The following is a 27,130-nucleotide window of genomic DNA, read 5'->3' as shown; positions in this document are numbered from 1 at the left end:
CACAACGCCGAATTACTGTGCCTAGTGTGGCTGCATGAAATCGAATTTATAATATCAGTTTTATAAAACCGATTTTAGCTAATTCGATATTATCCCGTAGTGTAGACGTGGCCTAAGAAAAAGAAATTGGAAGATTGTGTAACAGCGCCACCCACTGACTCCTGCCACAACACACACAAATTCTATCACTGCTCTCCACCCTTTTGAATTTCTTCCATTTATTTTAATTTTGCCTGGTAAATAAATCAGATGAGGCAATGAACAACTCCTAATATTTTTGCGAAGTAACACTGTGTTAATACGGCCGCCTTTCAACACAAACCCTTCTCCTGGGAACTAGTTTTGCACTGAGTCGAACAATACATGAGAATCTCGTTAACTACCAGGGATACAGGAGTCTTTGCTAAGTGAGTGGAATGTCTTTCAGGGGCCATATATTTTGATTTCCCAGCCTTACATACACAGGTGCCAAAAAGTTGCATGAAGTTTGAGGAAAGAAGAAATGAAAAATAAGCTCAGAAGAATGGCTGTTAAAGGGAAGAGTGACCTTGCAGTTAAGGCATTAACTTAGGAATCAGGAAATCTGGGTTCAGTTCCTGGCTCCGGCATTGGCTTGTTGAGAGAGTTTGGACAAGTCAATTCAACTTTCTGTCTCTCAGCTCGTCATCTGTAAAATAGAGATTATTATTGTTTATATGGCAGTAGCACCTAGAGGCCTCAACTGATATTGAAGCTCCATTATGCCAGGTACTGTACAAACACATAGTAAGAGAATTTCTGTCCGATACAGAATTTAAATAGACAAGGGATGTCCTATGACCTCCAGTTTGCTGATGGAGAACTGGGGCACAAAGTTCTCGTAGAAGATCGCACAAGGCGTCTGTGGCAAAACTAGGGATTGAAATCAGATCTCTAGGGCCATAGTTACTGTAAGTATAAGCCCATCCTTCTTCTCCCAGTAGCTAATACTCTCCTACCTCATTGGGGTGTCTGTGAAGCTTCGAGTTGCTACAGTGAGATCATTGGGTGGGAAGTATTATATAAATGCCAAGGACAGTATAAGTCAGATCCTGAAATTATAAGCAATAAGCAACAGCTGACTAAACTGTTTAGGATTTTCGCTATCTTTCCATTCATTGCATGAGTTGCAATACCCATATCTATGCCCAAACCATCAGAGTAAGCAGTACACACTAATTAGTCTTCAACAAAAATTAGCTGGCTCATACCACAAGTTTCAGCTTGGGAAACACTGTTTGAAGGTTTAAAAACAAAACAATCCCCTCGCCCCCAACCTAGTGAATACAGGAATTTAAAATAGCACCAGGTAGACTTTACATGATCAATCGCTTCTGGCACAAACAGCACCAGATTTCAGGTGCTGGTTATTTTTTATATATATATCTATATATATCTATATATATATATATCTATGTAGGAAAATGGAGAATTGAGTTGATGCCCTGGGTAGCACATGGCTATGGCAGAATTTACCATCCATGAACATCCTCTAGCAAGTGGTGAGGATACAGAGCTGGAGGACTCCCAGGAATCTCTGTCATTTATTTTCTTTCCTCCTCTCTGTTCTTCCTTTCATCTAGTCTCTGTGTCTGAGGAAGAAGAAACCAGATGAGAAGTGGCATTTAACACATAAGATGTCCCATGGCCATGGGGGTTGGACTCCATGCTTCCAAGAGGAGAGTATGAAGGTTGAGGGTCAGAAACAGTTCTTAGATCTTCTTATACTCACAGAGTTCCTTGTTTCCTGTCACAGAGACACAGTCTGAGAGATGTAGTTCTTCATTACAGGACAGGAGGGATGAAATTATGGACAAAAATACAACACACAGGATGTGATTCTCATTCACACTAACACCATTTGCAATCACTGTTAATCTCATGTTACACAAACAACTGAACATATTTCAAGGCAGGTCAACTCTAGAAGCACTACACTGGCGCAGTTGCACAGATGCTGCTGTAGCGCGTCTCGTGAAGATGCTCTGCGCCGATCAGAGAGCGCTCTCCAGTCAGCATAATGACTCCACCTCCGCGAGAGGCGGAAGTTATGTTAGCGGGAGAGCATCTCCCACCGACATAGCATGGATGTGGACAGCGCTTAGGTCACTCTAACTTGCGTCGCTTGTGGGTGTCTTTTTCACACCCCTGAGGGACGCAAATTACTGCGACTTAAGCGGTAGTGTAGACCTGCCCTAAGTTCACAGTAGAGAGTTGGAATTTAGTGAAATCAGCTCTGAACTGGAATCTCCTTCTCAAGTCTAAAATATGATGGAAAAATATACTTGCAGCAGTATCACTTCCAATGGTCATGCATATCTGACTATCTCCTGGAAAGCGTCTAGTCAGACAACATGCTGAGTACCAAGAAATGAAAGAACTAAAACTTAGATTCTAAGGCCAGAAGGGACCAATGTGATCATCTAGTCTGACCTCTGGTACAATACAGGCCACAGGACCTCCCTGAATTAATTCCTCCTTGAGTTGGAGCACATCTTTTAGGGAAAAAAAACACCCAATCTTGATTTTAAAATTGCCAGTGATGGGGAATGTGCTGCAGTTCTTGGTAAGTTATTCCAATGGTTAATTACTCCCACCTGTTAAAAATGTACACTTTATTTTCAGTCTGAATTGATCGAACTTCGACTTTTGAAGTCAGTCTGGAATAACCCAAGGAGAGAATCAAAACTGGCTGGCACCGTGGGCCTCCCCAATCTGGAGACCTAGATTCTAAGCCTGGGGTGTCACTGACACACTTTTGGATAAGGGGCAAATCGCGCAGATTGACAATTTCAAACTTGGGTGTCCAGATTTAGACACGCATCTAAGGGGGCTGATTTTCAGAGCTGCAGGTCCTCTGAAAACATCCGTTGGAACAGGTGGCGGATTCTTCATCACTTGGAGTCTTTCAACCATACTTCTTCATTCTGATTCTAGATGCCTTTCTAAGAGAGACACTCCAGCTCAACAAAGTTATGCGCTACTTCCAGGAATTACTTGGGAAACTCTGATTTATACTGGAAGGCAGGTCCCTTCTAGTCTTAAAACTGATGAGCCTGTGACAAACCAGAACATTTATTCAGAAAACTATAAATTTAGATGCCTAACTTTAGGCACCGCCTGTGAGGATCCACAGGTCTTGAACCTGAGAGTGCAAGCAACTGCTGCATCCCCAATACCATCCAATGGCTCTACTAGTGACCAGAGAATTGGGAGCTCTAAAGCCTTACTCTCCCCACCCACAGGGACCTGACTGGAGGGGCTCCAAGGTCTCTGATTGGGCCGGGTACATAATTTAAGCCAGAAGGAGATACAGGAAGTTGTCTGTGCAGAAAGGCAGATATTGCCTTATTGCTGCTACAGACCCTGGCATCCATTATCTGATCCCCAGTCTCATCCCTGGTTCTTGACTTCAACCCTCCTGGTTCCAATCCCTCAACCCTGCCACCCTGGTTTCTGACTGCCCTGACTCTAGCCTACAGCTCTTTTGCATTCGACTCAGCACTAACCTTTGACTTCAGCTCGTTTCCTGATGGCCCTGGCTCCTGACCTGCCCATTGGCCTCTGGATCCTGACCACCGTGCTGACCAGCAGGCCAGTAAGAGCACCCACTTCTGGCCTCCCACAGACCCTGACTCCCCTCGATCTCTCTGTGCCTTAGTTACACCATCTGTAGAACGGAGATCACACCTTTGAAAAGTGCTCTGAGACAGGCAGCTGAAAGTTGCTCTATTAACTATTATTCATATGGCCGTGGCACCTACAAGGCTCAGCCAAGGAGCAGGGCCCCATTGTGCTAAGCACTGTACATACATACATACATACCGATCTCTCCCCCCTGCCAATACAACATATATTTATACATTAAAAAAATTACAAGTTTGTGGTTTGGTTCTGTTTTTAACTAGACCTTACAGGCAAGAGGATGGTCATTCCTAAAGCAGCCTAATGGAGTCATTTCACAAGGAGTATTAGGGCCTGAAAGTTATTTTATTTAACACTGTTCCCTTTTCTGCCTCTGGCACATGGGGAATTGGCAAGACTGTATGCGCTGAACGGAGGTGCCGTAATGGAAGGGAGACCTTGGCACTGCTACCTACCCGCAATTACCTTCCCTGTCTCTATCTGTGACTTCATGGCCGTAAACAACGTTCACCACCATATAAAGCATTAAATTAAAAACACATGCAACGTGGAACAAATCAGAACATTTCCGAGTAGGCTTCCCTTCCCCCACCACCCTCAAAACCATAAGTCAACAGGACTAAAGAATTAATTCTTCACAGACGCTCCCACACTAAGCTGATAGACTCTTCGCCGCTCTAGATCAGTCCCACTCCAATAAACATTCATTTTCTAACCCCCCAGGTGCTGCCTGTGGACACGCTAAGGACCGAATGCTCAACTGAGGAGCTGAAGGATAGTCTCTAACACTTCAGCAATAAAGATAGAAAAGATAGTCTAGCGGGCACGGCACTAGAGTAGGCTGCAAAGGACCTCCGTTCAATTCCTCACTAAGCCTGATCTTTGACAAGTCACTTAACTATTATGTGTCACCCTTTGACCTTCTGTAAAATGAAGATACTGGCTTCCCTATCTCACAGGGTGTGGTCGATGAGGATAATACCCATTCGTGGTTTCAAGACCCACAGACACAATGCTCATGTAAATACAAAGATAGGTCCTGCCTTAATTGGGCTATGGAAGCACTTACTCAAATGAGATTATTAATCTGTATTACCACAGCTCCTAGGAGCCCCTGGTCAAAGACCATTGTGCTAGGTGGTGTACACACAGAACAAAAAGTCCCAAAGAGCTTACAGACCAAGAGTAAGACAAGAGACAACAGATGGATACAGACGGGTGGGTGAATATAAGGAAACAATGAGAATATTGTACAGCATGATAGGCAGTGTTCTCCGCACACCACCAACCCAACCATTGACAAGTTTTTCGTAGGCTCCATTGTACTGGGTGCTGCACAGTCCCATAGTAAGAGATCATGAGCTCTTCTGAGCAGAGACTGCCTGAACAGATGTGACACACAAAGAAAGTATTACTCCATTTTACAAATGGGTTGCTGAGGCAGAGACAGACAGAGAGCCACCTTCTGCGCCGGTGACTGGTCATAAGCAACTCACTCAAGATCACACATGGAATCTATGACACAGTCAGAAATTAAATCCAGATCACCCATGTCCCCAGTCCAACACCTTAACTACAAAATCATCCTTTCTCACTCCATCCCACTCCCAGCTGCTGACCTTCTCTGAAGCAATCTGAGCCTTTCCCCACTTTCCCATTAGACACCAGGGCTTCCTCCCCTTCCCCTCAACATCTCAAGACTGCTTTCTGCCTCAACTCTCTCCTTGAGCTCCTACCATGACTCACTTTCCTAAATCTCCCTTAGAGAGTGTGGTCAGGAACCAGCCACAAAGGAATTAGTACAAACCGGAATTTAAGATTGATTCTGCTTCCCTGCTATGGGAAATGCTCCCTCCATCGCAGGGGATACCCCTGCACCCCTTCCATTCATTACTCAAACCTCCAAGGTAACATCTTGATGGTTCAATGGCCAGCAAATAAGCTGTTATCTGAAAGGATGAGGGACGGTTTCCAGCAGCACAGCTATTTCCTCTTGTAGGCGTTCAGATATCACAACGTGGAACAGTCACCCCATCTGGGGAGGATACATGTCTAGTATGTAGGTGTCACAGCCATTTGGAAACGAGCCAGCATAAAGGCTAAGCAGCTGGCTTATAATGAAACCACCCAACAGCAACCAGATTGGACTGTTACATCATTAAACAAATGCTGCTCCACTTAAAACAGGAGGCAGGTTAGCTGCAGCGTGAACCCAGGTGCACATTCCGTCTCCGGCACCCTAGACCTCTCACAGCTGCACTACCAGCCTTGTTCATGCTGGGCTCATGAGCAACTTTGCCAGGGTCAAGAGAGCAGCCTGATGGATGAAACCCAGCAGATCATTTGTGTGGAACTGGCAGCTTCTGTCCACATCGTTAAGGGAACATTGAAAGAACCCTGCTAGAGCAGAGAAACCATGCGCCTGGTCCAGATCCACTAGTTCCCAGGTCTTGTGAGGTAGGCTAGCCAAGAGCTTTTACTTTACAAACACTAGTGGTTGAACTTACCATTAGGCCAAGTTACAAAATTATTTTTCTTCACCAGGCTGAGGTTTGACATAATCCACACACGGTGGAAAGCAAGTGATGCTGCTGCCATGTTTTGCTATATTAAAAATGAATCAGGACAGTGATTTCAGCCAGTGTCTCTCTCAGCCAATGTTATCATATGCAGCCTCAACAGCTGTGGGCAGACTTATTCCATTTCCTTCTAGGGAGAACAACTTGGTGTTCTCAGAGCGTGTAGCCTTGGAAACACAGTGAGCTGTTGTGAGGCTCTAATTAACTGCTTGCAAAACTCCCTGCGATCCTCAGATAATAAGTGTAAAGTGCTGTGCTTATTACTGTAACATTTCATTGAATCCATAGGAGCAAAATTAGTTTCTACATGAAAGCCGTAGGCTGTGGCTATATCCAGAAATCACTCAGTATGCCCAGGAACTTGAAAGCTGACTATTTACGTACCAGGCAATTATGTAGTGTTCGAAGCGTGGTTTAAAAACCCGGCCGAAATAAAACAGACTCTTTTTCAGACTAGAACCCTTATTGTTCGATTATTGTTCTCTATTTAGATTAGGGATTTGGACTCCATCGTCTTTGGCATTGTACACTTAAGAAAATAATGTGTCTGGCCCCAAAAGTTTACAATCTATAATATAAGGCACAACTTTTTAGAAATGTTTTAGACTATGTACAAAGATTATTTCACTGAAGAATAAAAAAAAAATACATTTCTTTTATGCATTGGCCGCTGTATCTTTTCTCCTGTGACTTTATTATTTGCAATTTACATTAATTTTTGAAAAAAAATGGCATTTTTGTCCAACATAAAAAACCTCTCTCACTGCTGGCAATGACAGACGCTCAAGCGGCTCTTTTGTTGTTAGGGTAGCAGAACCTGATCAATAAAAATAAATAAATAAATAATAATTTAAAAACCACATGCCAAGTAACCGTTCAAATAATTGAAAATTTGAGTACTGAGGCAGTTCTCTAGCCCACTGTCTAAGTATTCAGGAAGGTTCTGGGCATTACATCTGGGCAGAACCTGCTCCTGGGACAGACTATTTGTCAGAATATACATATATAGTGCAGATTTCCCCCCACAAATCCTTTGAATGGTCAGAAAGTGACGACGGCTGAACTCTGTATGGATTATGTTTCATTGTTAGGTATTTTTGCTGTTCTTTGGGTAGGAAGGAAGAGACCTGCAGTAAAGTTAATCCCTGAGGGTGTCTGAACAAGCTCGAGTGTTGCTTTAGGTATTACTGAAAAAGGGAGGAAGTACAGATTTCCAAACTGCGGTCTAAAGACAGCTGTGATACACAGAGCATTTGCAGATGGTCAGAAGAGAGCTACAGCGAGGATGGAATTGAAATGCAGAACATGAGAAGAGTGCGACTGACTTTTTTCCAAATGAGACAACACATTTATCGCACTAAAGAGACCTAAATACACATCAATTACTTTCCCACGTGAGCGAACACTGTAGTTGCCTCAGAGATGTTATATGATTACAAATGGGAGGGGAGGTAGCTATAACTGGGTGGGCAGGCCTCCATGAGACACACAATTAGTGGTCCATGCTACCAAAAAGACAATTGACAAAGCCTAGTACAAACAGAACAAAAAAAAAAAATCACAATTTCAAGATATTATTTTAATAAAAGCAAAGAACAAGTTACAGAATCAAAGTGAATTCCTGGCAGATGGAATTCAGCTAGACACAAAATGTACAGATCTAAAATTTTTACTCTTATAATACTAAGGGGTTTTTTTTGGCATGAACATGTTAGACCAAGGTAAACTACCGCATACAAACAGTAGTGAATTAAATGCCATAGCTAAAGCATAGCAATAAGTTATGACACAAAGAATGGTAAACTCAATCCAGTTAAGTGCAAATGTTATTTGTTTTTGGCAACCATAGTCGAATTAACTAACGTTAGGAATCAGTTCTAAATCAGCACCTGGTCCAAATTTCTTCACACCAAAATGTGCATTTTGTGCAAAGTGTATTTCTAAACAAGCTTCATACAATAAATCATCTTGTAAACATGTTTTCTCATCACATTAAGACAACAGTTACTTGAGATATTTCAAACTAAACCAGATGTGCTGAGGTACAGTGTGATATATTCTTTATATTGTTCATATAGCCTAAACATCACTACATTCAGAAATACTGAACAAGACACCAATGCATGCCAGTAACAGCTCAGATAGTGAACAAGTGACTTGCAGTGCAAAAATACAAGACACTCAAAAATTAACCAGCTATTATGTTGGATAGATGTGCACTATATTGTTTTTAAGACTATTATCTCTAGGTCATTTCCCATATTCTGCTTCAATTGTAGTCCATATTACTCTGAAATGGAATAATCCCATGGCAGTTATCAGTGGGGTCCCCAGTTCAAAACTTCAGCACTTAAAAAAGATTTTATCTGTAAAGTTACATGCTGACAATTCACTATCAGCTTATTATAAAACACTTTGAAATGACAAGGTTACAACAGATTTCTTTAAAGCAAAATAACTAGTGAGCTGTAGTAGAGAAAACAAAAAGGGTAGTGGTAAGCAGAAATGAATCCCCGTCAAGTTCTCTGCTACAGGCTATCTGGAACCTATTCTAGGCAATGGTTTTTATGGTAGGAGAGAAAAGTATACATTAAATCGTGTTTAACTGATATAAATTACATCCAAATTGTGAACTGTGACTAAAATCAATGATGATAAAACAATAATATAGTTTAGCTACATTTTTACAGCCACTCCCTTTAATTTTTGAAAGACAATGAACTAACCATGTAAGACTGGCTTTGAGAAGAAGTCTTGTCCCCACACACCTCATGATTTTCCTTTTAAATAACTGGAAGCGGGAGGGCTGTCTACCATGTTAGTTTCCAATAATACCAAGAGGCACACAAAACATTTATAGCATTGATCAGGAGATACTCAATCCACAGGTCTGCAGTAGAGCTACTAGGGTTTACATGGCCCCCGTACAGCTCTGATGGAGTCTGTATCTGAGAGAGAACACCAATCACAAGCGTATTCCTCAGAAAATGAAGGAGTGCTAAGCAATTTATGGACCTGAGCCTCTCAGCATCCAGGAAGGGTTACAGAAATGATATCAGTCATACTATGGAGAATCTGTGCCAGGTCATCATCAGATTTCTGAAGAGCTAAAGCCTTTTAAGGACTTTAGCCAACCAGAGAGCATCTTATTCCAAAAATCTCATTATACATAAGCAAGGCTCTTTATGTATACAAGGTACTCCACGTGCTTTCAGAACAGACTTGTGTGCTTTAGGCAATCCTACCAAATCATCTCAATGACAGTATAGTGAACAACTAATCCTCTGCTGTACTTTTATTTCTACCCCTGGTCATTCAGTATAAAAGACAAAGCAGCTGCAATTGAACATCAAAGGATCAAGAATTCCCTTTTGGAAAACGAAAGTCTCCGCTTTGCTTTGACACTTATTTTCAGTAAGCTACTTAAGTAGCAGGACACTTAGCCTGTGGCAACACTCAACTGCACTCCTCACCGAGTGCAAATCTCACTAATTCACAGACACATTGTCTGTCTCCATTTCCTTGCCAAAGATTTCACAGCCAAAAGCTGTGGCAAGCTCTTGTATTACTAAGACTTCATTACATAAAACCTTTACTAGTACACTGTGATAGGAATCTCAAAACTACATTTGTACAATAGTGAACAAAGTTCTTTTATCGTTAACAGTTAGGCATGTTCACTCAACCACTAATCAGTAAAATTCAGCAACTTGTAGTGGGACGCCTGGTGCTTAGTGTGAATTGGCCAACTTCTACTCTACCTCTGTTTTTGGAGAGAACTTGCAAGAATTTGGGGGTATAATTAGCTGGTATAGAGACACAATTCATTGCCCCCTCATCTTCACTTGTTACGGAAAAGTTACTTTTCAAAAGCAGTAACTTAGCACGTGGCATGGACGAAATCACAGTATTTTATATTTAAGGATCTTCTGTAGCAGGGATTTCACAGTCATTGTTTCCCCACAATTAACAGTTTAAGTCTTTTTAATTTTAAGATGCCTTTAAAAATGTTATCCCAGTCTGGAAATGTTTCCACATTCCTTTCCCCACAATCCCCGCCAAAGTTCCACAGCAACATTCAAGACAGTATTAGAGATGGCTCCTGTACAATCAGAAAGTCTATAAATAGTCTGTTAAAGAAAAAATTGCACAATCCCTCTCGTTATCATCCTCGCTGGCTCGTATTGGTGCTATGTTAGCTTCTTCATTCTCCGGTTCTGCTTGTCAATATTCAAAGTCGCCCGGTCTACAGAGGTGGTGATGACATCAAGAACTTCGTCTTGTCTCTCCAGTTCTGTGTCTGTTTCTAAGGCGAGGCTCTTAAGTTTCTTCAGTATCTGTCAGAAGAAGAGATCAAGAGCTTTTGGTGAATGGCCTGGACAGACTTTTCAGTTATCTTCAGATGTGAAGAGCAACTGTAATATGCAAGTTTTGAATAATCAGATCCTACCTCCATATGTCCAGCAAAATGACAGGGCTAAGATTTCCATCATTTAATATTACAGTGCCCCAAAGTGGGCTCAGTGCCTGATGGGACACGCAGAGATAATCTAATTGTAGACATGATGCAAATGGGACTAGAACAACAGAAGGGACGGAGCGAGTAAGAGTGAGGGTTAGAGCAACAAGGTTACACGGTTTCTCAGTTTAGGCATTTGTGCTTCTATCTGACTCAGTTATAACTGTAAAAAGCAACAAAGAGTCCAGTGGCACCTTATAGACTAACGGATGTATTGGAGCATAAGCTCACTACTTGTGAACACTACGGAAGCAGAGAGTCTGCAGGAACAATTTGAATGATCAGCACTGACAAGACATTCCACTTGTGCAAAAGGTCCCAAGGTGGCTGCAGGAGAAGCGGACAAAGAGGGCACTAAAGTGGGAATAGTCAGAGGAGCGAGAGAGGGGTCACACAGTGAAAGACTGTATTGAATACTTGGGTAAGAGTAGAGTTGAATAGGTCTTAGAAGGTAAAGGGACCAGTTGTTTAAGCATGATGCAGTGAAGAAGGGGGACATGCAGGGATCTGAAGAGGAAGGAGGGTAACATGGTCAGAAGCAGTGGGGCAGGATCATATTAGATAGATGGGAGGGGAAGAATGTGGGTGTCAGGGATATAAGAGAGACTACTTTGGGGTCATCAAGATGGGAAATAACAGATACACTGACAGCTACACTATCCCAGGCCACAAGCGAGAGGCCCACACAAGCATTATATTACGGATAAACCAGTTAACACTATACTTAGCAAATTACCACTCCCTCGTGTAACCATAAGCAAACACCCAGAGAGATTGCAAGGTAACTCCAGCGATCCTCTTTTATGCAGTGTTTGGAAAAGTACATAAGCATTGTTTTAGATAAGGAAGAAGCCTCTGAGGTAAGTGTGAAAAAGTCAATTAACACAAATTTAAGGCCAGGAAGGTCCATTAAGATCATCTGCAATGATCCACTAGGCCTTTACCAGCTCTAATTTCTGTGATCACATATGGCTAACCCCCCAAATGAAGATCCAAATGGTGAAAGAGAAAGCTAAACTTCCTTGTGTGAACCAAAGCCATTTGTCCATCCTGGCTGATCTTCTGACAACACTCAGCTACCTTTCCTGACAGATGTATAAGAAGGGGATTTGGAAAACTTGCTTCATATTACAGGGATGGAGAACTGCGCTTCCCAATTCCCCTCTACTAGAAAGTGGTTCCTTCTGCTGCCATGGTGGCCCATACATGTCCTGATACTGTGTGCAACAACAGAACGTCACGACTCTCGTTGGCTAGAACAGGTGTTTATTCACACCATCATAATAGAATCTGTGGAAAGACCATTCTCTTCTCTTTAGGTCCTTTTACTCTGCTTATCGCTATGATGCGGTGAACACCTAGACAAGACATTCCTATTTATGATTCTGCTGTCGATCCTTGAATACACAGTGTTAATTACTAAAGGATAAACCAAGCCTGTGTGGCTTCTGTAGTAACAAGAATAGTGAAGAGGAGGACAGTCGTTCTATTTTCTCTTCTAATACCTGGCACCATTATCATCTAGGGATTTCAAAGCTCTTTACAAATATTAATTTATTAACCCTCTCAACACCTCCAGGGAGATACTGTAGGTATGGGACATGGAGGTCACTTCACCCACATCTCAGATCAAATGCAGCAGCTGTCTAGCAGCGTGCAACTACACATCAGTTTGAAACAGGAAATGAGGATTACTCTATCCAATTGGAACTAGAGGAGAAATTTACAGACATAATTTAACTACGCAGACTGGAGATCAGCTAGGGCCTTGGGGTTTTATAGATGGAGCTCCCATGGCACTTTTAGTAAATCACAAGTGGTCAGAAACTTAGTTTTACATCTAACTGAAAAGATGGCCTCTCCAGCAGCACAGTGCCCCCAAATCCATGCTGAGGCACTGCTTTAGTACAAAATCAGGTGGAGGAATTCCTCTATTGTCTCACTACCACTTTCTGCAGCAACCAGGCATTCACACAAATCATCTTATTAATTTGTTAAGCATCAGTGAGCTCAAGTATTGACCTGGCCTGACCCAGTTTAGCTTGTGAAATCAATTGAGATCACAGCACAAAGCAGTGGGGTTGCTGGTATGTCAAGTGGAGGCTCAAACACATTTACAGATTAACAGGAGGTGGCACAAGAGAAGCCAGAAAGGAAGAAGAGGCACTTTCCCACTCCCCAAACAGAGCCATCAGTATAATTTACAAAATAAAAATGTGAAAAAACAAACAGCTTTATTATAACATCTGACCTATTAGTTTTAAACTTGATTAATTTTGATGTGCTCTAGATTAATTCAAATGGGCTTAATATTTAAAATACCCAAGAAAGAACAATAGTTTCGAATAGTTTAAAATATGAACGCCACTAAAATGGAAACTGAGACAGCTACAGTGCTCTCTTCATTTTACCTGCCCATTAGGGTCTGATTTGAAGATAAGGTGGTGATGTGGTTCCTGGCACAAACAAACAAAAAACTGCTAGTGGCTCATTTTCATCCACTAATTTCCGTTGTCGGCATACTAAGAGTCTGGTAACAATTTGCTTAACCCTTTGCCTGCTAGCTGCATTGCAAATTCAAGTTGTGTATGGGTGTAGTTTTCCTCGAAAGGTGGTCTGACATAGTTAAAATGCTGCATCTACTGCTGCCCACATAAAGATGGTTGGAAAGATTACTAAAGTCAGTAGTCTGGCCAAACCTTAAAAATGGTTGCTACTTTTGCGGAGCAAAACAATGACAAGATGTCTAGTCATCAATGCACAAATTCTGCCAACCACTAAAAGATCAGATGCCTTCTGTGCCAAAACCTAACCTGGGCTGTGAATCAAGAGATGAAATCCCTCCTTTCTATTTACAACATGCAACTACACATCAGAGGCAATACCAAGGACTGAAGTTATAAGACATCTTTTCTGGCCACTTGCATTCAGAACGGACCAAACATATCAGTGGCCTCACAAATCTCCTGCCTTTCCAACTCCAGCAGTAAGAGGAAGCCACTGGCTGCAACTCAGAAAAACTGGTTCAACTCCCAACCCGGCTACAGATTTCCTGTTGGGGACTTTGGGAAAGTCACTTAATCAGTCTGTGCCTTAGTTCCCCAACTGTAAAGCGAGGATAATAATTCTTCACTTTCCCCAATTTTTATTTACTTAGACAGTCAACTTTTCAAGACCAGAAGTGTCCCTTTCTAGGTGTCTGTATTGCACTAGCATAATTATATTATTCATTTGTATTATGGCAGAACATGCAGCCTGAACCCTATTGTGACAGCTGCAGTAACCTCTTTATAGCAGGGAGGAGGGATAGCTCAGTGGTTTGAGCATTGCCCTGCTAAACCCAGGGTTGTCAGTTCAATCCTTGAGGAGGCCACTTTGGGATCTGGGGCAAAATCAGTACTTGGTCCTGCTAGTGAAGGCAGAGGGCTGGACACAATGACCTTTCACAGTCTGTTTCAGCTCCATGAGATAGGTATATATTGTTATATTATATTTATTAAAGTAAGACATGAGACAAATTTGGTCACACTGCATATAGGTATCTATCAGTAAAAATAAGCAAAATGCAGAAAGCGGCAGGTGTTAAGGTGAACGCTCGCTGCTCCGATATTGGCTTTCCTGAATTCCTCAAGGAGTCCACTCCACAGGCTCTGTGCCACAGAGAGGTGAGGCCTGACATCAAGGGAAGGATGTGTTTGTGTAAATGCATGTGCCCCTGATCCAGCAATGGCCCCTCCACTCAGCTCCTGCTCAGATAAATCTGAATCCTGGCATGTCTAAACTACATCCATGGGAACAAAAAGGCTACGGTATGTGGCTTGCCATTATACAGAGATTCATAAGGCTGCTTTTATGGGGATCACGTGCACCCATTAGGGGCAGCTGTGAAATGGGGCCTCTGGCATGTGCCTGTAACTGCACAGTACCTAAGTCGTCAGGCACAAGTCACACGTGCACTCAAGCAGTGTACACATGTAGGTAGTGGTTCAGACTTCACAAATCCTCTTCTGGGGTCTCCAGGGAGTCAGTGGAGTACATCCTATGGCACAAAACTTCTGTGCATAGGACACAAATTAACAAGATTGCTAGAATAGGTACATTTGACAGCACACCAGGTGCATTCTGTCTGGCACATCTGACAACAATCAAGAGATCAGTTTTACAGGATTTGCTGTACTGGTTATTTGTTTCATCAAGCTTTAGGCATGTATAAGTTACAAAGAGAGCTATTCCAGCACTCTGATGCTGTGGATGAATGGTCCCACAACTAAGCACTACTTCTTTGACTTCATAACAGTTATGCTTTCCCAAGACAAAGTGTGAATGCAAGACAAAGGTTAATAAAGGCAGAGAAAAGTATCAGAGTGAAATGACTAAACTAAACTAGAACAATCATATGACCAAAGAGACACTGAGAAGCCACTGGAAAGATACACAATGAAATCCATGGATTTTTCACAAATGCTAAGGCAATTAATTTCTTTATATAGTATCATCTGCTATATGGGATATGCAAACTGCAGCTGTAGTAAACACAATGGTAATAGCTCCTTGGCAGGAAAGGTTAAACAGAGCGGAAATTAGAAAGCACTGAATTTATTTTGCCAAACCAAATCTAGTGAACAGAATCCCACTCCCCCTCCTCTACCACAACCCTTAAGCTAATATTATCGTATCCCTTCCCACATCCAATGACATTATGTCAGCCACGGTCAGCCGGTAGACAGCGACTCAGCCACAGACCACAGGAACTCAGACTTCTTTCTGCAAATCTATAGCCCAGTCAATGGAACGCTGCCCACACAACCACAAAATGCCATGTTTTAAACACGAACGCCTCATGGTGAAGTCCTGGCAAGTTCTTTCACTTAAGTACCCAATCACAATTCCAGACTATTAAGTACCTTTCATTAGAGCCGAAAGCCCTTAGTATTCAGTTTGCTGAGCTGCTGCTAGAAATGCGAGTAGCTTTGTGAAAGAACTTCATCTATGAATGTTTCTCCCCAGGCTTACCCTGTAGCTCAGATATTTCCCTATTAATTATCCATTCCCCTCGCATCTCTCCGACCCTAAGACGGTCTGTTGGTCTTACTCATTCCACAAAGAGCTCTACAAAGCCCCTCACAGTTCCAGTCCAGAACTAAAGATATTCCAAAAATAAAGAGCATAATCAATTTTCAAGAGAAACTCTTCAGGAAATACTGGTACTCAGCGCACAAGGGTCAGAATACCATGAAGCAATTTTCACAATAGTGGACACCACAATTACAGTACTGCCCTGCACACATTAACATTTTGTACTTAGTGCTTGTTTTGCCCTTAAATCTTGACATGTTTGACAAAGATGATCAACTACCATTCTTCTCATTTTACGGAGAGGGAAGCAGAGCCACAGTGAGTGAAGTCATTTGCTCGAAGTCACAGAGTCAGTCAACATAACCCAAGGCTCCTGACTCCCAGTCCTACATCCTATTGACTAGTCAATGCTGCCTCCCAGTAATAACCTGGAGTACAGGACAAATCTAATGGAGATATTCAGGCCATTGAGAAGTTTGCCAGATACCTGCATGCTAGAAGCAGATATATAACACCCTGACTGCCTGCTCCATGACTGCAAGGTCCAGGAGCAGCACTTTGAAACACCAACCATCCTCAACAATAGTTGGAAGGGTTTGTACTGAATCGCCATGAAGGTGCTGTGCCTGGCCCCTAAAATAAAGTTCACCCCACAGAAACAGATATACTTTGTATACCTGCCCCTTCAAGCAATCCTAGCAATTCTCTTCTTCCACATCCTCATACCTCCTTCCCTTCTAATCTATCCCACCACATTCCATCTCAAGAGGGAAGAAGGCTGAGGTTTGCATAGATTCTCAGTTGCGCTGTCTGACTCTGCTCCAGAGTTCTGGAGTAGACAGCAGATATGGTGCACGGAGAACTTCTGGGATCAGCAGCACTGAAGATGAGGCCCTCAATGCAGACAAGATAAATACATGTGGCTCTTCTTCAGCATGAGCTGCTGGGGGGAGAAGCAGTCAGGATCACGTCTTAGTAAGGAGCAGCCTACACTCACTACTCACAGATGCAGAGTGCCATACGAGTTTCCAGCCATTGAAATAGGCCATGTATTTGTCATGAATTGGCCTTGGAATAAAGAATTCCTCAAGAGCCTCTTCTAAGAGGTGCTGCAAAATATGTAGGCATATTCAACAGCCCTCACAGCTCGTGGTCAACAGCCCTTCCTTTAACATTTTAGTTTTTATGCTCTTTCTGTTACAACTGCAAAATCTAGTTCTGTAGTTATATTGCTGACAGGTTAAGAGATAAACAAGTAACCCAGCTGAATGCATAAGAGTTGCACAAGTGCTAGGTTGAATTGTAGAGAGGCAGTAACTGCACTTATAAATTTCAGACTTTGCTTTTCATAAGCCTTAAAGTCCTCAAAAAAGGTCAACTCCATTTCAATTACTGCACATTTGGTCCGAAAGTTAAATGATTTGCATACTGATTTTGGGGGTTGTGATGGCATCCACTCATCGTAAGTGGTGCCTCTTGCTAGCCGTCTTGCGGATTAGCTATGCCAGCTTGCGCTCTCCCGCCAGTGTTGTCTTCTCCCATCTTGTCTCGTTCTACTGCCTTGCTAACTCGGATCTGCAGCTTCCTAGCTGTGGCTTAGCCTTCAGGTCAAGTCACTAAAGTCCTCCCCTTCCGGGGAATTCCTAGTCTTTAAAGACCTGTTGTCTGGCCAGTGCCTCCAATGCCCTTGCCACTCCCTAGAGGCTGGTGGGGGAACCCAGGCCCACCCTGTACACTGAGTTCCAGCCCAGGAACCCTATAACAAGCAGCCACAGTCCTTTACAGTCCTACCTCGTGCTTCTGTTTTCCTGGGCTTCTTCCTACACATCTGGCTTTCCTCGTCTCTGGGTTTGCCAGACTCCAACTCCCTCCACTCAAGGAGTGACTGCAGCCTTTCCCAAGAGCACCAGCCCTGGACTGCAGCCACCTACCTGGCTTTATACAAGGCCTGCCTATTTCAACATAGGTGAGCCTGTTTCTAATTAGCTGCCTTCAACCTAATGCTCCCCTGCTTGCAGGCTAATTAGCTGATTAAGCTGGCCCAGTGCAGCTCTTGCTGGGCTAGTATGAAGAGCACATCCCATCCCAGGAGGACCATAATGCATTGTCCTAATTTACATTTCCCCCTTTCCCCTCACCTTCTCTCAAAAGCAGACAGTCCTAGAAACTTCAATTGAGTTTAATGCATAAAGTCGTGAAATATAGTTTACAAGACCCATTTTTTTGTCCAAAGAGGTGTACTATGGAATTTATCCTTGGGTGAGGGAAGGAGGTGGGGTTATTTTGGGCACCTCAATTATTGGGGGTGCAACCTGAGGCAATTTACAGGGACCAGATTTTCAGAAAGTAGGTGCTCAGTATTTCAGATTCAGTATCCAGGCCTCTCAATTTGGGTACTTGAAAATGGAAGTCTTCAAAATCAGACACTTTGGAAAATCTTGCTTGGGTGTATTAGGAATATCAGAATGGCCCCTTGAGGCCAAAGGGGCTCTGGTGAACTCTGAAATGATTAGTGGGACTTTCTCAGGGTTTTGTTTGGTTTTAAAAAAGATCTCTAGTCTGTTTCCCTGCAAAGACCACTTTTCAACTGTCTGGGTTTCTGTTAAGTCTAATCTTACCTCTGACATCCTTGGGTTGCTAGTAGTGATTTTTGTTAACTATAATGGTTTTTTTTTGCAAGGTTTTCATTTTTAGCTTCTTTAAAATTAATGCTCCGTACTTGCAAACTCAGTCCAAATTAATTAAAAAGGGGTTTTGAGTCTGGCATTATGTGAGAGAAGAATGAACAAACAGAATAAGTGGCTATTTTACGACGCTATCACAAAACCACAAAAGCATCATTCAAGTGAGAGACAGGAAAAGGACAACGCCAGGAACACCCCCAATATATTCTTTACAAAATATTTTAAAGGGGAACAATCGGTTTGAAAGTCACATCTGTCTAAAAATATCGGGTTCATTACAGATATAAGTAACATGTAAGTTAGTGAAGATATATTCCTTTGCTTTTCCAGGTTGTTTATTTTGTGTACTTGACAGCACTCTGTGTATGGTCAGTTTCTCTGCTGCTGAAAAGGCAGCAACAACAGGAGAAAAATGTTTTATTTTATTTTTTAAGGAATTTAAAACAAATTCAGGACCTAATATTTTAAGGTAGCTGTAGCAGACTGGATTTTTTTTTTTTAAAAGTTAGTCTTTTTACTGCAACCTTGTCCCTGCCCCCACATTCATCTGTCCAATCCACCAGTTGGATCTTGTATCTAAACTAGACTGCGAGCTCTCGGGGGTAGGGACCGTTTCTACTATATGTCTTTACCACACACAGTGGGATGGCTCCCCCAGCTGTTGCTGCAATACAGATAAATGATCGTTCAAAAGAATTCAAGTCGATGGCGTCTGTTTAAAGAGCTGTAGAACAGGGAAGGAGAAAGTACAAGTGGGCATAATGTGATCCGGAAAATCACTATTGAAACATTTAATTTTCAGTGTAGCAGGGAGGTGGCACGAGCGTGCGACTTTTCACTGAATCAAAATCCCAGAGCTATTTTCACCGTGATGATAAATCCCCGATTTCTCAACAAAATAAAACAAGGCAAAAACCCCCAAACCAACAAAAGGTGGCGGAAAGCACACAGAGGGTTGGATTTTTTTATGTCCATCCAGAGTTCCAGAGAAAGAGAGGATAAGGCGACCTGGGCTACCGTGAATGAAGAGCTCTGTGTATAACACCTCGGGATGAACCCTGCCCCTCTTCAGAGCGTTTCTGTTTAGGGGGAGGGCCCAAGGAAAGGGCTTTGGTATATGCTGCTTTAACCTGGACTCATCTTGACAGTACCTGTTTAAGTTCCTGAGTTTCTGATTCAGACACAATTTGTTTTTGCTTTTGCAGCTGAGCCTGGCCGCCTCCGCCTTCTCCCAATGAGGATCCAGGTTGCACCACGCTTGCTATGCGTCCAGTGGCTGTAAAGAGAAAATCAGACAGTCATTCAGTGACATCTGCTGGACCACGTGGAGAATGCAGGAGGTAAGACCAAGCGAAGTGTTTTATACTTTGCACAGTGGAGGCTTCTGTTGGGATGCAAGAAGAACTCAACTGAGAATTATCACATTTAATGTGGGGAAGGACAGCTCAGTGGTTTGAGCATTGGCCCCTAAGGGAACGGGGGTAAAAATCTGTCTGGGGATTGGTCCTGCTTGGAGCAGGGGGTTGGACTAGATGACCTCCTGAGATCCCTTCCAACCCTCATATTCTATGATTCTATGCTCTTTCTCTGAAATAAAATCCATTATCTATGTAACACATCAGAGATCATGCGACAGTCAAAACTACACAAACAACTTCTCAGGCTAGTCTGCAGAATGTAGCAATTTGGAAGGCCTGCTGTGCCCCAGACAAGCTACTTAGTACCAGGGGGCCAATTGCTAAAAGGTTAATTTTGGATCCCAAGCAGCAGTTTGAAGCAGACGACACTTCGGAGGCAAGGTGTTTGTTCCATACAGGAAAAACGTAGGCTCTTTCTGCTTCCCCTTCACGCTTTAGTCAATTCAATTTGCAAAACACAGCTTGCCCTGGAGAACACCTGTGAATCCTGTCAGCTAGCCTCGGAACAAAAGGGCAATGCTGACGATAACAGCGCGCACAGAGCTAATCAGTGCAGCAGCACGGATTTGACTTCTGAAGCAGCATGCCACCTGTCCTTTATTTAAAGCATCGGCTCCTATTGCAATATCTGATACCTCCTGTCCCAGAGAAGTGCTACGATTAAAGGCCATTATTTGTAATACAGATTGTCTCGGGTGTTTAGCACCATCCATATTTATGTATTAAGACACAACAAACATCCCAGAAGTGGTCCCACCTAAAGGGGCACTGAACGTCGAAGGAAGCTGCCACTGCCTGCTATCGCACAGCCTGACCTAACACGGCACAGCGACAACAGCTGCTGGAGACATCAGGACAGAAAGTAAATAAGTCGGAAGCTGGAGCTCACTCTGGATCCAAAGAACTGGTGCCAAGCTGGCTGGCTGCCTGACAGCACATACGCTACTACTTTGGATAGCGTTACTTCTTAATGAAAAAGGAGACAAAAGCTAAACTAAAAATACAAAAACCTAAATCCCTCACATGTAATTACTGCAACCTCATAATCCCCTGGAATTATTTGGTTATCAGGCTCTCCGTTATTGGACTCAGACAGTCAAGCTTTAAGACAAGCAAGTCATTCACTGCGCTAGTAGTGCTCTGTCCAACTTCCTCTTGTATCTTCTGAGCCACTAAGTATCAAACACTATTTTTCCTTTAAAATACTGTTTGTAGTAAACTACTACTGCAATCTTGTTTAAAGGAACATGGAAAAACCTTCTGCCTATGGTTAGACAGGATTCTTTGGGTCTCTTACCAGTTGAGTGCCATTTAGAACTAGTTAATTCATTAGAATATTCATATTCAGTATTCATTCACTAGTTAATTCACTGGGAAATACACTTTGCCCTGTTTATCTTGATGAAAAGAGAAATAGGAAAGGACATGATAAAAGGTACACGAAATAATGAATGGACTACAGGAGGAGATTGGGCATATTTTATTTACTTAATAAAAAGGAGATTAATTAAATTGAAAGGCAGCAACATTTAAAGGTGATAAATAGAAATATGTTTTCTTCACCCAAATCACAATTGGCCCAGGGAACTCATTGCCACAAGTTATCATTGAGGTCAAGAGCTTAGCAGGCCTCAAAAAAGCATTGGACATTTATATGGATAACAAGAGAACCTAGTTATAATAGTAAGGATTCAAAATTCAGGAGTTTTGAAAGGGATGTAAAAAACTCTCATGCTGCAGGACATAAGCCAACCTCTAACTATTGGGGGTCAGGAGGACACTTTCCTTGGGGGAAGGCTACCCCATAACTGTGCATTGTTGGATTTTTTGTACATTTCTCTGAAGTAGCTTATTACTGGCCAGATAGGTTTTGCTGGACTTCATCAGACTCATAGACTATCTTACACTAAGGCACAAGCACTAGATAATTGTAGGCTGTTGAACACCCTGTATGGGTTTGTCCAATGGGTTAAAGCTAGTAAGCAAATCTAGGCAATCAGACAATTTGTTTCAAGCAAACTAGAAGATACAGAATGTTTTAGTGATGGTTGTACTTGAACCCAAGTCAAAACTATGAGGAAAATATACATTGTGTGTATATACATATTTATGAATGAATACGAAGCATGCATCATTTCTGACTCTTTCATTGGGGAATTATATTCAGATGATACATTAAAATGGCAGTGTTCTGTAAAACCATGGGAATGACATAGGTTAGCATCTGCTGTTACAGAAAGTCTCAAATGTAAAGACAACTGTATAAAAGATTATCTGTGTCTTTTAGTTCGTTAATCAGAATTCAGAATCTGAAAAAAAAATTTTTTTCCTTTAGAAAAAATCCATTTCCACCAGAGCTACTGGAAAAACCCCACAGGTTAAAATGCAGTCAGTGACTGCCATCTTGTGGCAACAATATGTCACTGACACTGGATCTACAGAATGAACAAACAAGGGAAAGAAGTTTTGGTGGAGTCACAGACGTCATGATTTCCACAACCTCCAGTTTCTTCTATTGGTGTTTCCAACTTAAACAGTAAAAATGCAGGTGGGGATAGGACAGCAACATCCTCGACTCACTGACTCAGCTGCAAACAGAGCAGAGCAGTGAGAAACGAAGCAAAATAAGGCTTTATAACCAATTATTTTATGTAACAAGCATTAAGTCTATCAGGAACTGAACACCAATTTGCCTGGATAATTCGGTGCTTGGAAATCAGCAGGTTGTTTTTCCTCTAAGTTGTTGTGCTTACATTTTAGTGCCAAGTGCTTAAGAGTTATTTCCTTAAACATTAACAAGCTTTTCCAAGCCCTGGTCCTTGAAGACTGGTCAACAAGAGAACATTTTGTCCCTGCTGAAATCCAATTTTAGTTCGGTGCACAGAAAGCATGTTGGTTTCATCTATTATTTTGCCATGTCAGCTTTCTATTGCTGTTCAGATTTCTAAATGCACTGGGGATATATCTTTTTATCTGGTTTGTTCCTCAGTCAACTGCCCATTAAAAAAAAAAAATCTATCCATGTCAGTACCAGTGTTGTGCTGCCACCTCTCATCATGCTATCTGAGCGCGTTCCAGGTTAAAATGGCAATAGTGAAATCCCGACTGGACTTCAGGGAAACACTAGCTCTTCTCCCATTAGGGGTTATGGAAAACGATGCTTGCAGATTTTTTTTTTTTAATTATTCTTTTTTTGAGGGGATGGGGGAAGGAGAATATTGATAGTGAATTTCATTCTGGTTGTGATGGAAAGGTTTCTAATTTTGTAGCATATCCTTAAAATGGCCATACTATGGATTCATCTACTCTCCTCTAGAACCAGTAGGTTCTCGTGCACAAATAATATGGTTCTAAAAACAAATTACTTGGTATGGGAGCTGGGAGTAATAGGATTCTGCTGCTTTTTGGTCTGCTGTAATTTTAATCATTATTATTATTAATAGCCTGTCTGTTGAAATTGGTGTTTAACACCTTGGTCATTTGAAATCATGCAGGGATGAAAGTTAGCAGTTTTAAATAGGCTGTGATTAACTCAATGACAGGTTCAGTTCAGAACTACCTCTAGCTGTCATCAGCCACAAGGAAAAGAGCAATGACACACAACTCAAGCATGTGGGGGGTGGGGACAGAAAAGGTGTGGATCTCAAAAGACCACTGTCAAAAGACAGGCACAAAATCCAATAGGGGGAAGAGAGCAAAGAGGTACTTAAAATGGAGGCAGGAACCTGAAGGAAACTCAGATCTCAACTAATCATTTTCAAAAGCTCAGCACTTTCTGAAAATCAGGCCCCTGTAAGATGTCTCAAGTTGGGTTCTTGCTGGAGGGAGGGGAGAAAGAGGGAGAGAATCAAGGTACTCATAGTGACTGATTGTTTTTGAAAATGTAGGCTTCGCGATGTACAATCAAACCCAGGCAAAATTATGTTCAAGCTGGTAGGAAAATGCTTATCCCATCTTTCCATTCCCACCCCTTGCTCTCAGATATAGGTACCTGTCACTAGTGATGCTGGCTAATATTGCTCTCTTACTGTCAAAGGTTACCTTTCATCATTTGTGTGGGCTCATCATCATTAGATTATTAAGGCAAGGAAGAGGACTTCCACTGTAAACTTGCACAGTTTTCTTCCAAATTTTGTGAAATGTTGAAGAACAGTTGCTACTAATGAACCAGCTTTGTGAATGATCGCTTCATTTCTGTCATTTACCTGCTTGCCAAATGGAATTGCCCAGATCTGCCTGAGGAGATTTCCTTGCACCGAAAAATCCCAATGCATCTTCCAAAAACTGTATTTTCTTGCTAAACTGCATTTCCAAGACTGGGATTGCTTCTGGCATCTTTGCTGATAACAGCCTGTAAGAGGTGTCTGGCTTCCCAATAAACCTCTGACGGATGCTGACCTCGTATGGCGTATAGACTTTGATATCATCTACGTCTTCCAGTTCGAACCGGTGAATGACCTGAGAATTGGAGTCACTGATTTCCAGGCCAGAAACCAAAAGTGTGAATTTTCCTGGCATGACATTAGAATTCGTTCCATGGGTGATGATCACTGGAATTTTGATTATTACTCCTTCCTGGTTCTTTGACCCTGAAATCGTGGCTTCTTCCTTCGGCTTTGCTTCCAATGGCCCTTTCCAGAGTTTGCCACGGAATGGCCACCAAGAAGGCGATTCAAGTTCCGTCAACAACCTAATGGGAAGAGATAATATAAAAAGAGTGAAATCTAGCAGGAAGTCCCCACCATCCTCCTACCTCTGAACAAATTATCTTTCTTGATTAAGAAATAAACACTTGAAAACAAAGTCTTCATTCCTCTAATCATTTAAAAAAACCCACTTTGCACTTCTAAAGCACATTGCATCCAGAGATCTCAAAGCACTTTAGAAATAGTAGGGAGAAACCCCAGCACCCCACTTGTTAAACCAAGAGAAATAAGTGACTCATTCAAGCAAATCCGGGTCAGAGCTGGGAACTAAAACTCAGAATCAAGTCCCTTATTTTCACCATGAATATGTGCCAGATGTTCAAGTTTATTATTTGTTACCTGGGCACTGAGGACACATTGTGCTGTGTGCACAAATCTGGAACTTACTCATGGGGGAAATACGAGGGCTGATGTCCCTTGGGCATTTTCTGTCAGTGTCAGAAGCAATGTGATACAGAGGATTTTGGGAGCTAGGAGCAATATATGAACAGAGCCTCCCCGCCACCGCCCCCAAAAAATGACCACTAAAGAGAGGTCCAAAGGGAGTGAGGGAAGGTTGGAGAGCGAGCCCATCCTGCATTCACTCTGCTGAGGCCAGCCCAGCTCCCTGCTCTGGGTGTTGCAACGTGGTTCACGGGGTCACAGAACGACTCGGGGTTGCCAGACCAAACCTGAGTGGTACTGCGAACCTGTGAACCATGCTGCGATGCCACTTGGTCTAGCGCCCTCTCTAATGGGGGGCCCATTGCATCCATCCCCCTCACCCCACAAGACCAAACTGAAAAGTCTACAGGTCAACTGAAAGCAGAATCGGCATCTTTACATGAAAACTGTTTTACTTTGGATGTTACCTAGTAGCAGACCAGGGATCGGCAACCTTTGGCATGTGGCCCATCAGGGAAATCCACTTGCGGGCTGGGCCAGTTTGATTATGGGCAGCATCCGCAGGTTTGGCTGATCGCAGCTCCCACTGGCCGCAGTTCACCATTACAGGCCAACGGGGGCTGCGGGAAGCGGCGTGGGCTGAGGGATGTGTTGGCCGCCACTTCCTGCAGCCCCCATTGGCCTGGAATGGCAAATCGTAGCCAGAGGGAGCTGTGATCAGCGAAACCTGCAGACGCTGCAGGTAAACAAACTGGCCCGGCCCGCCAATGGATTTCCCTGACGGGCCGTGTGCCAAAGGCTGCCGATCCCTGTAGTAGACGCTTAGTTATTTATATGATTTTCACTTTCTAGCTTCATTAGAAATGGCCTTAGCAGATAAAGATAAAACAACTTAAAACAAACACCCTCACAAAACAAATGCCATCATAGAGCGTATTTACTTCTGTAAAAGCTCATTGAGAAATCTTGGCACAATAAGGCCCTTGTACGAGTTTTCAGGGTTTATGGGCATTTGTTGGAAAAGTTTGGCTTAATCCTGTTTGCATTTTCCACGCTCTAGAAAGGCACTATCCAATGCAATGATGCATCACGTTGGCACGATCTTGCAAATAAGTAATTATATGAGTATTAACGCTGTTCTACATGAGATTTTGAGACCTCAAGATCCTGTTTAGTTTGGCTGCAAACACAGACTTTAATCTCAAAAGGAAGCTATACCAAATACACTTTGTTCATGAGCCATCAAAGTTCTGTACAAGGTTCAAACAGGCCTGCTAAAAGAAATTCATCTACTTTGAAAAATAAAATTAAGAAAGGCCAAAAAGAAATCAATTTGGGAACAAGCCAGTGAATTTATAATAACAGAGAAAAGCAGAATAAACTGCTTCAAGAGCCTACTCCCAACTACAATATGAATATCAGTAATATCTTGCATTATTCATGCAAGATGAGTAATGGCTCTGGAGCAGACTACTGAGATCCTCTACTCTTCCTAAAAACAATAGGTTGAGAGTGATGGAGCAGAAACGTTTAAAAGAGAATTTTAAAGTGTCACATTATTGCTGCTTTAGGGCCCCATTCTGTAGCCATGAAGATCAGTTGTAATTTTTGGGCATGGAGAAACTCTGAAAACAATACCCTGTAAGCATGTACCATCTTCGCAGGCCAAGGCAGCATTATGGGGCATGAACACCCTGGAGCAGTGGTTCTCAACCTATGGCCCAATCAGCACAGAGCTGCAGTCCACATGTGTCATAAATAGATAGCTAAGGGTTAATGTTTCTTTTACCTGTAAAGGGTTAACAAAAGGAACCAAACACCTGACCAGAGGACCAATCAGGAAACTGGATTTTTCAAAGTCAGGAAGGGAATTTTTGGGGTCTGAGTCTTTTGTCTGTCTCTCAGCTATGAGAAGGTTCTTTCTATCTTCTAATCTTCTGTTTCCAAATTGTAAGTACAGGTAGAAAAACAATATAGGCTTTTATGTTGTTTTGGTTGTATTTACATGTGTGTAGCTTGCTGGAATGTTTCAAATTGGATATCTTTTTGAATCAGACTGTTTATTCATATTTTTCTTATAAGCAATAGCCCTGTATTGTCA

General features: G+C 42.4%; 1 protein-coding gene across 11 annotated transcripts in view; it reads right to left on the bottom strand.

Moving 5' to 3' along the window:
• The window catches only part of SNAP47 (synaptosome associated protein 47), a 113,596-nt gene that overhangs the window by 78,605 nt on the left and 7,861 nt on the right, over positions 1-27,130 (bottom strand). For 3 of the 11 annotated variants that reach the window (XM_075062159.1, XM_075062160.1, XM_032778911.2), the window contains 3 exons: positions 24,145-24,629; positions 19,673-19,797; positions 7,801-10,579 (listed from right to left, as the gene is read on the bottom strand). In XM_075062159.1, the coding sequence (XP_074918260.1) occupies positions 10,433-10,579; positions 19,673-19,797; positions 24,145-24,629 (757 nt within the window). In that variant the 3' untranslated portion in view covers positions 7,801-10,432. Of the gene's footprint in view, positions 1-118; positions 668-1,494; positions 1,611-1,696; positions 1,799-3,527; positions 3,689-7,800; positions 10,580-10,615; positions 10,658-17,730; positions 19,246-19,672; positions 19,798-24,144; positions 24,630-27,130 lie in introns of those variants that run through there. The other 8 variants (XM_032778909.2, XM_032778912.2, XM_032778917.2 and 5 more) reach the window with 6 other exon arrangements.

This window comes from Chelonoidis abingdonii, chromosome 2 (assembly GCF_003597395.2).
Source record: "Chelonoidis abingdonii isolate Lonesome George chromosome 2, CheloAbing_2.0, whole genome shotgun sequence".
Lineage (NCBI taxonomy): Eukaryota > Metazoa > Chordata > Testudines > Testudinidae > Chelonoidis > Chelonoidis abingdonii.
Note: the sequence above shows the minus strand (reverse complement) of the source record. Positions and strands in the feature narration are given on the sequence as shown.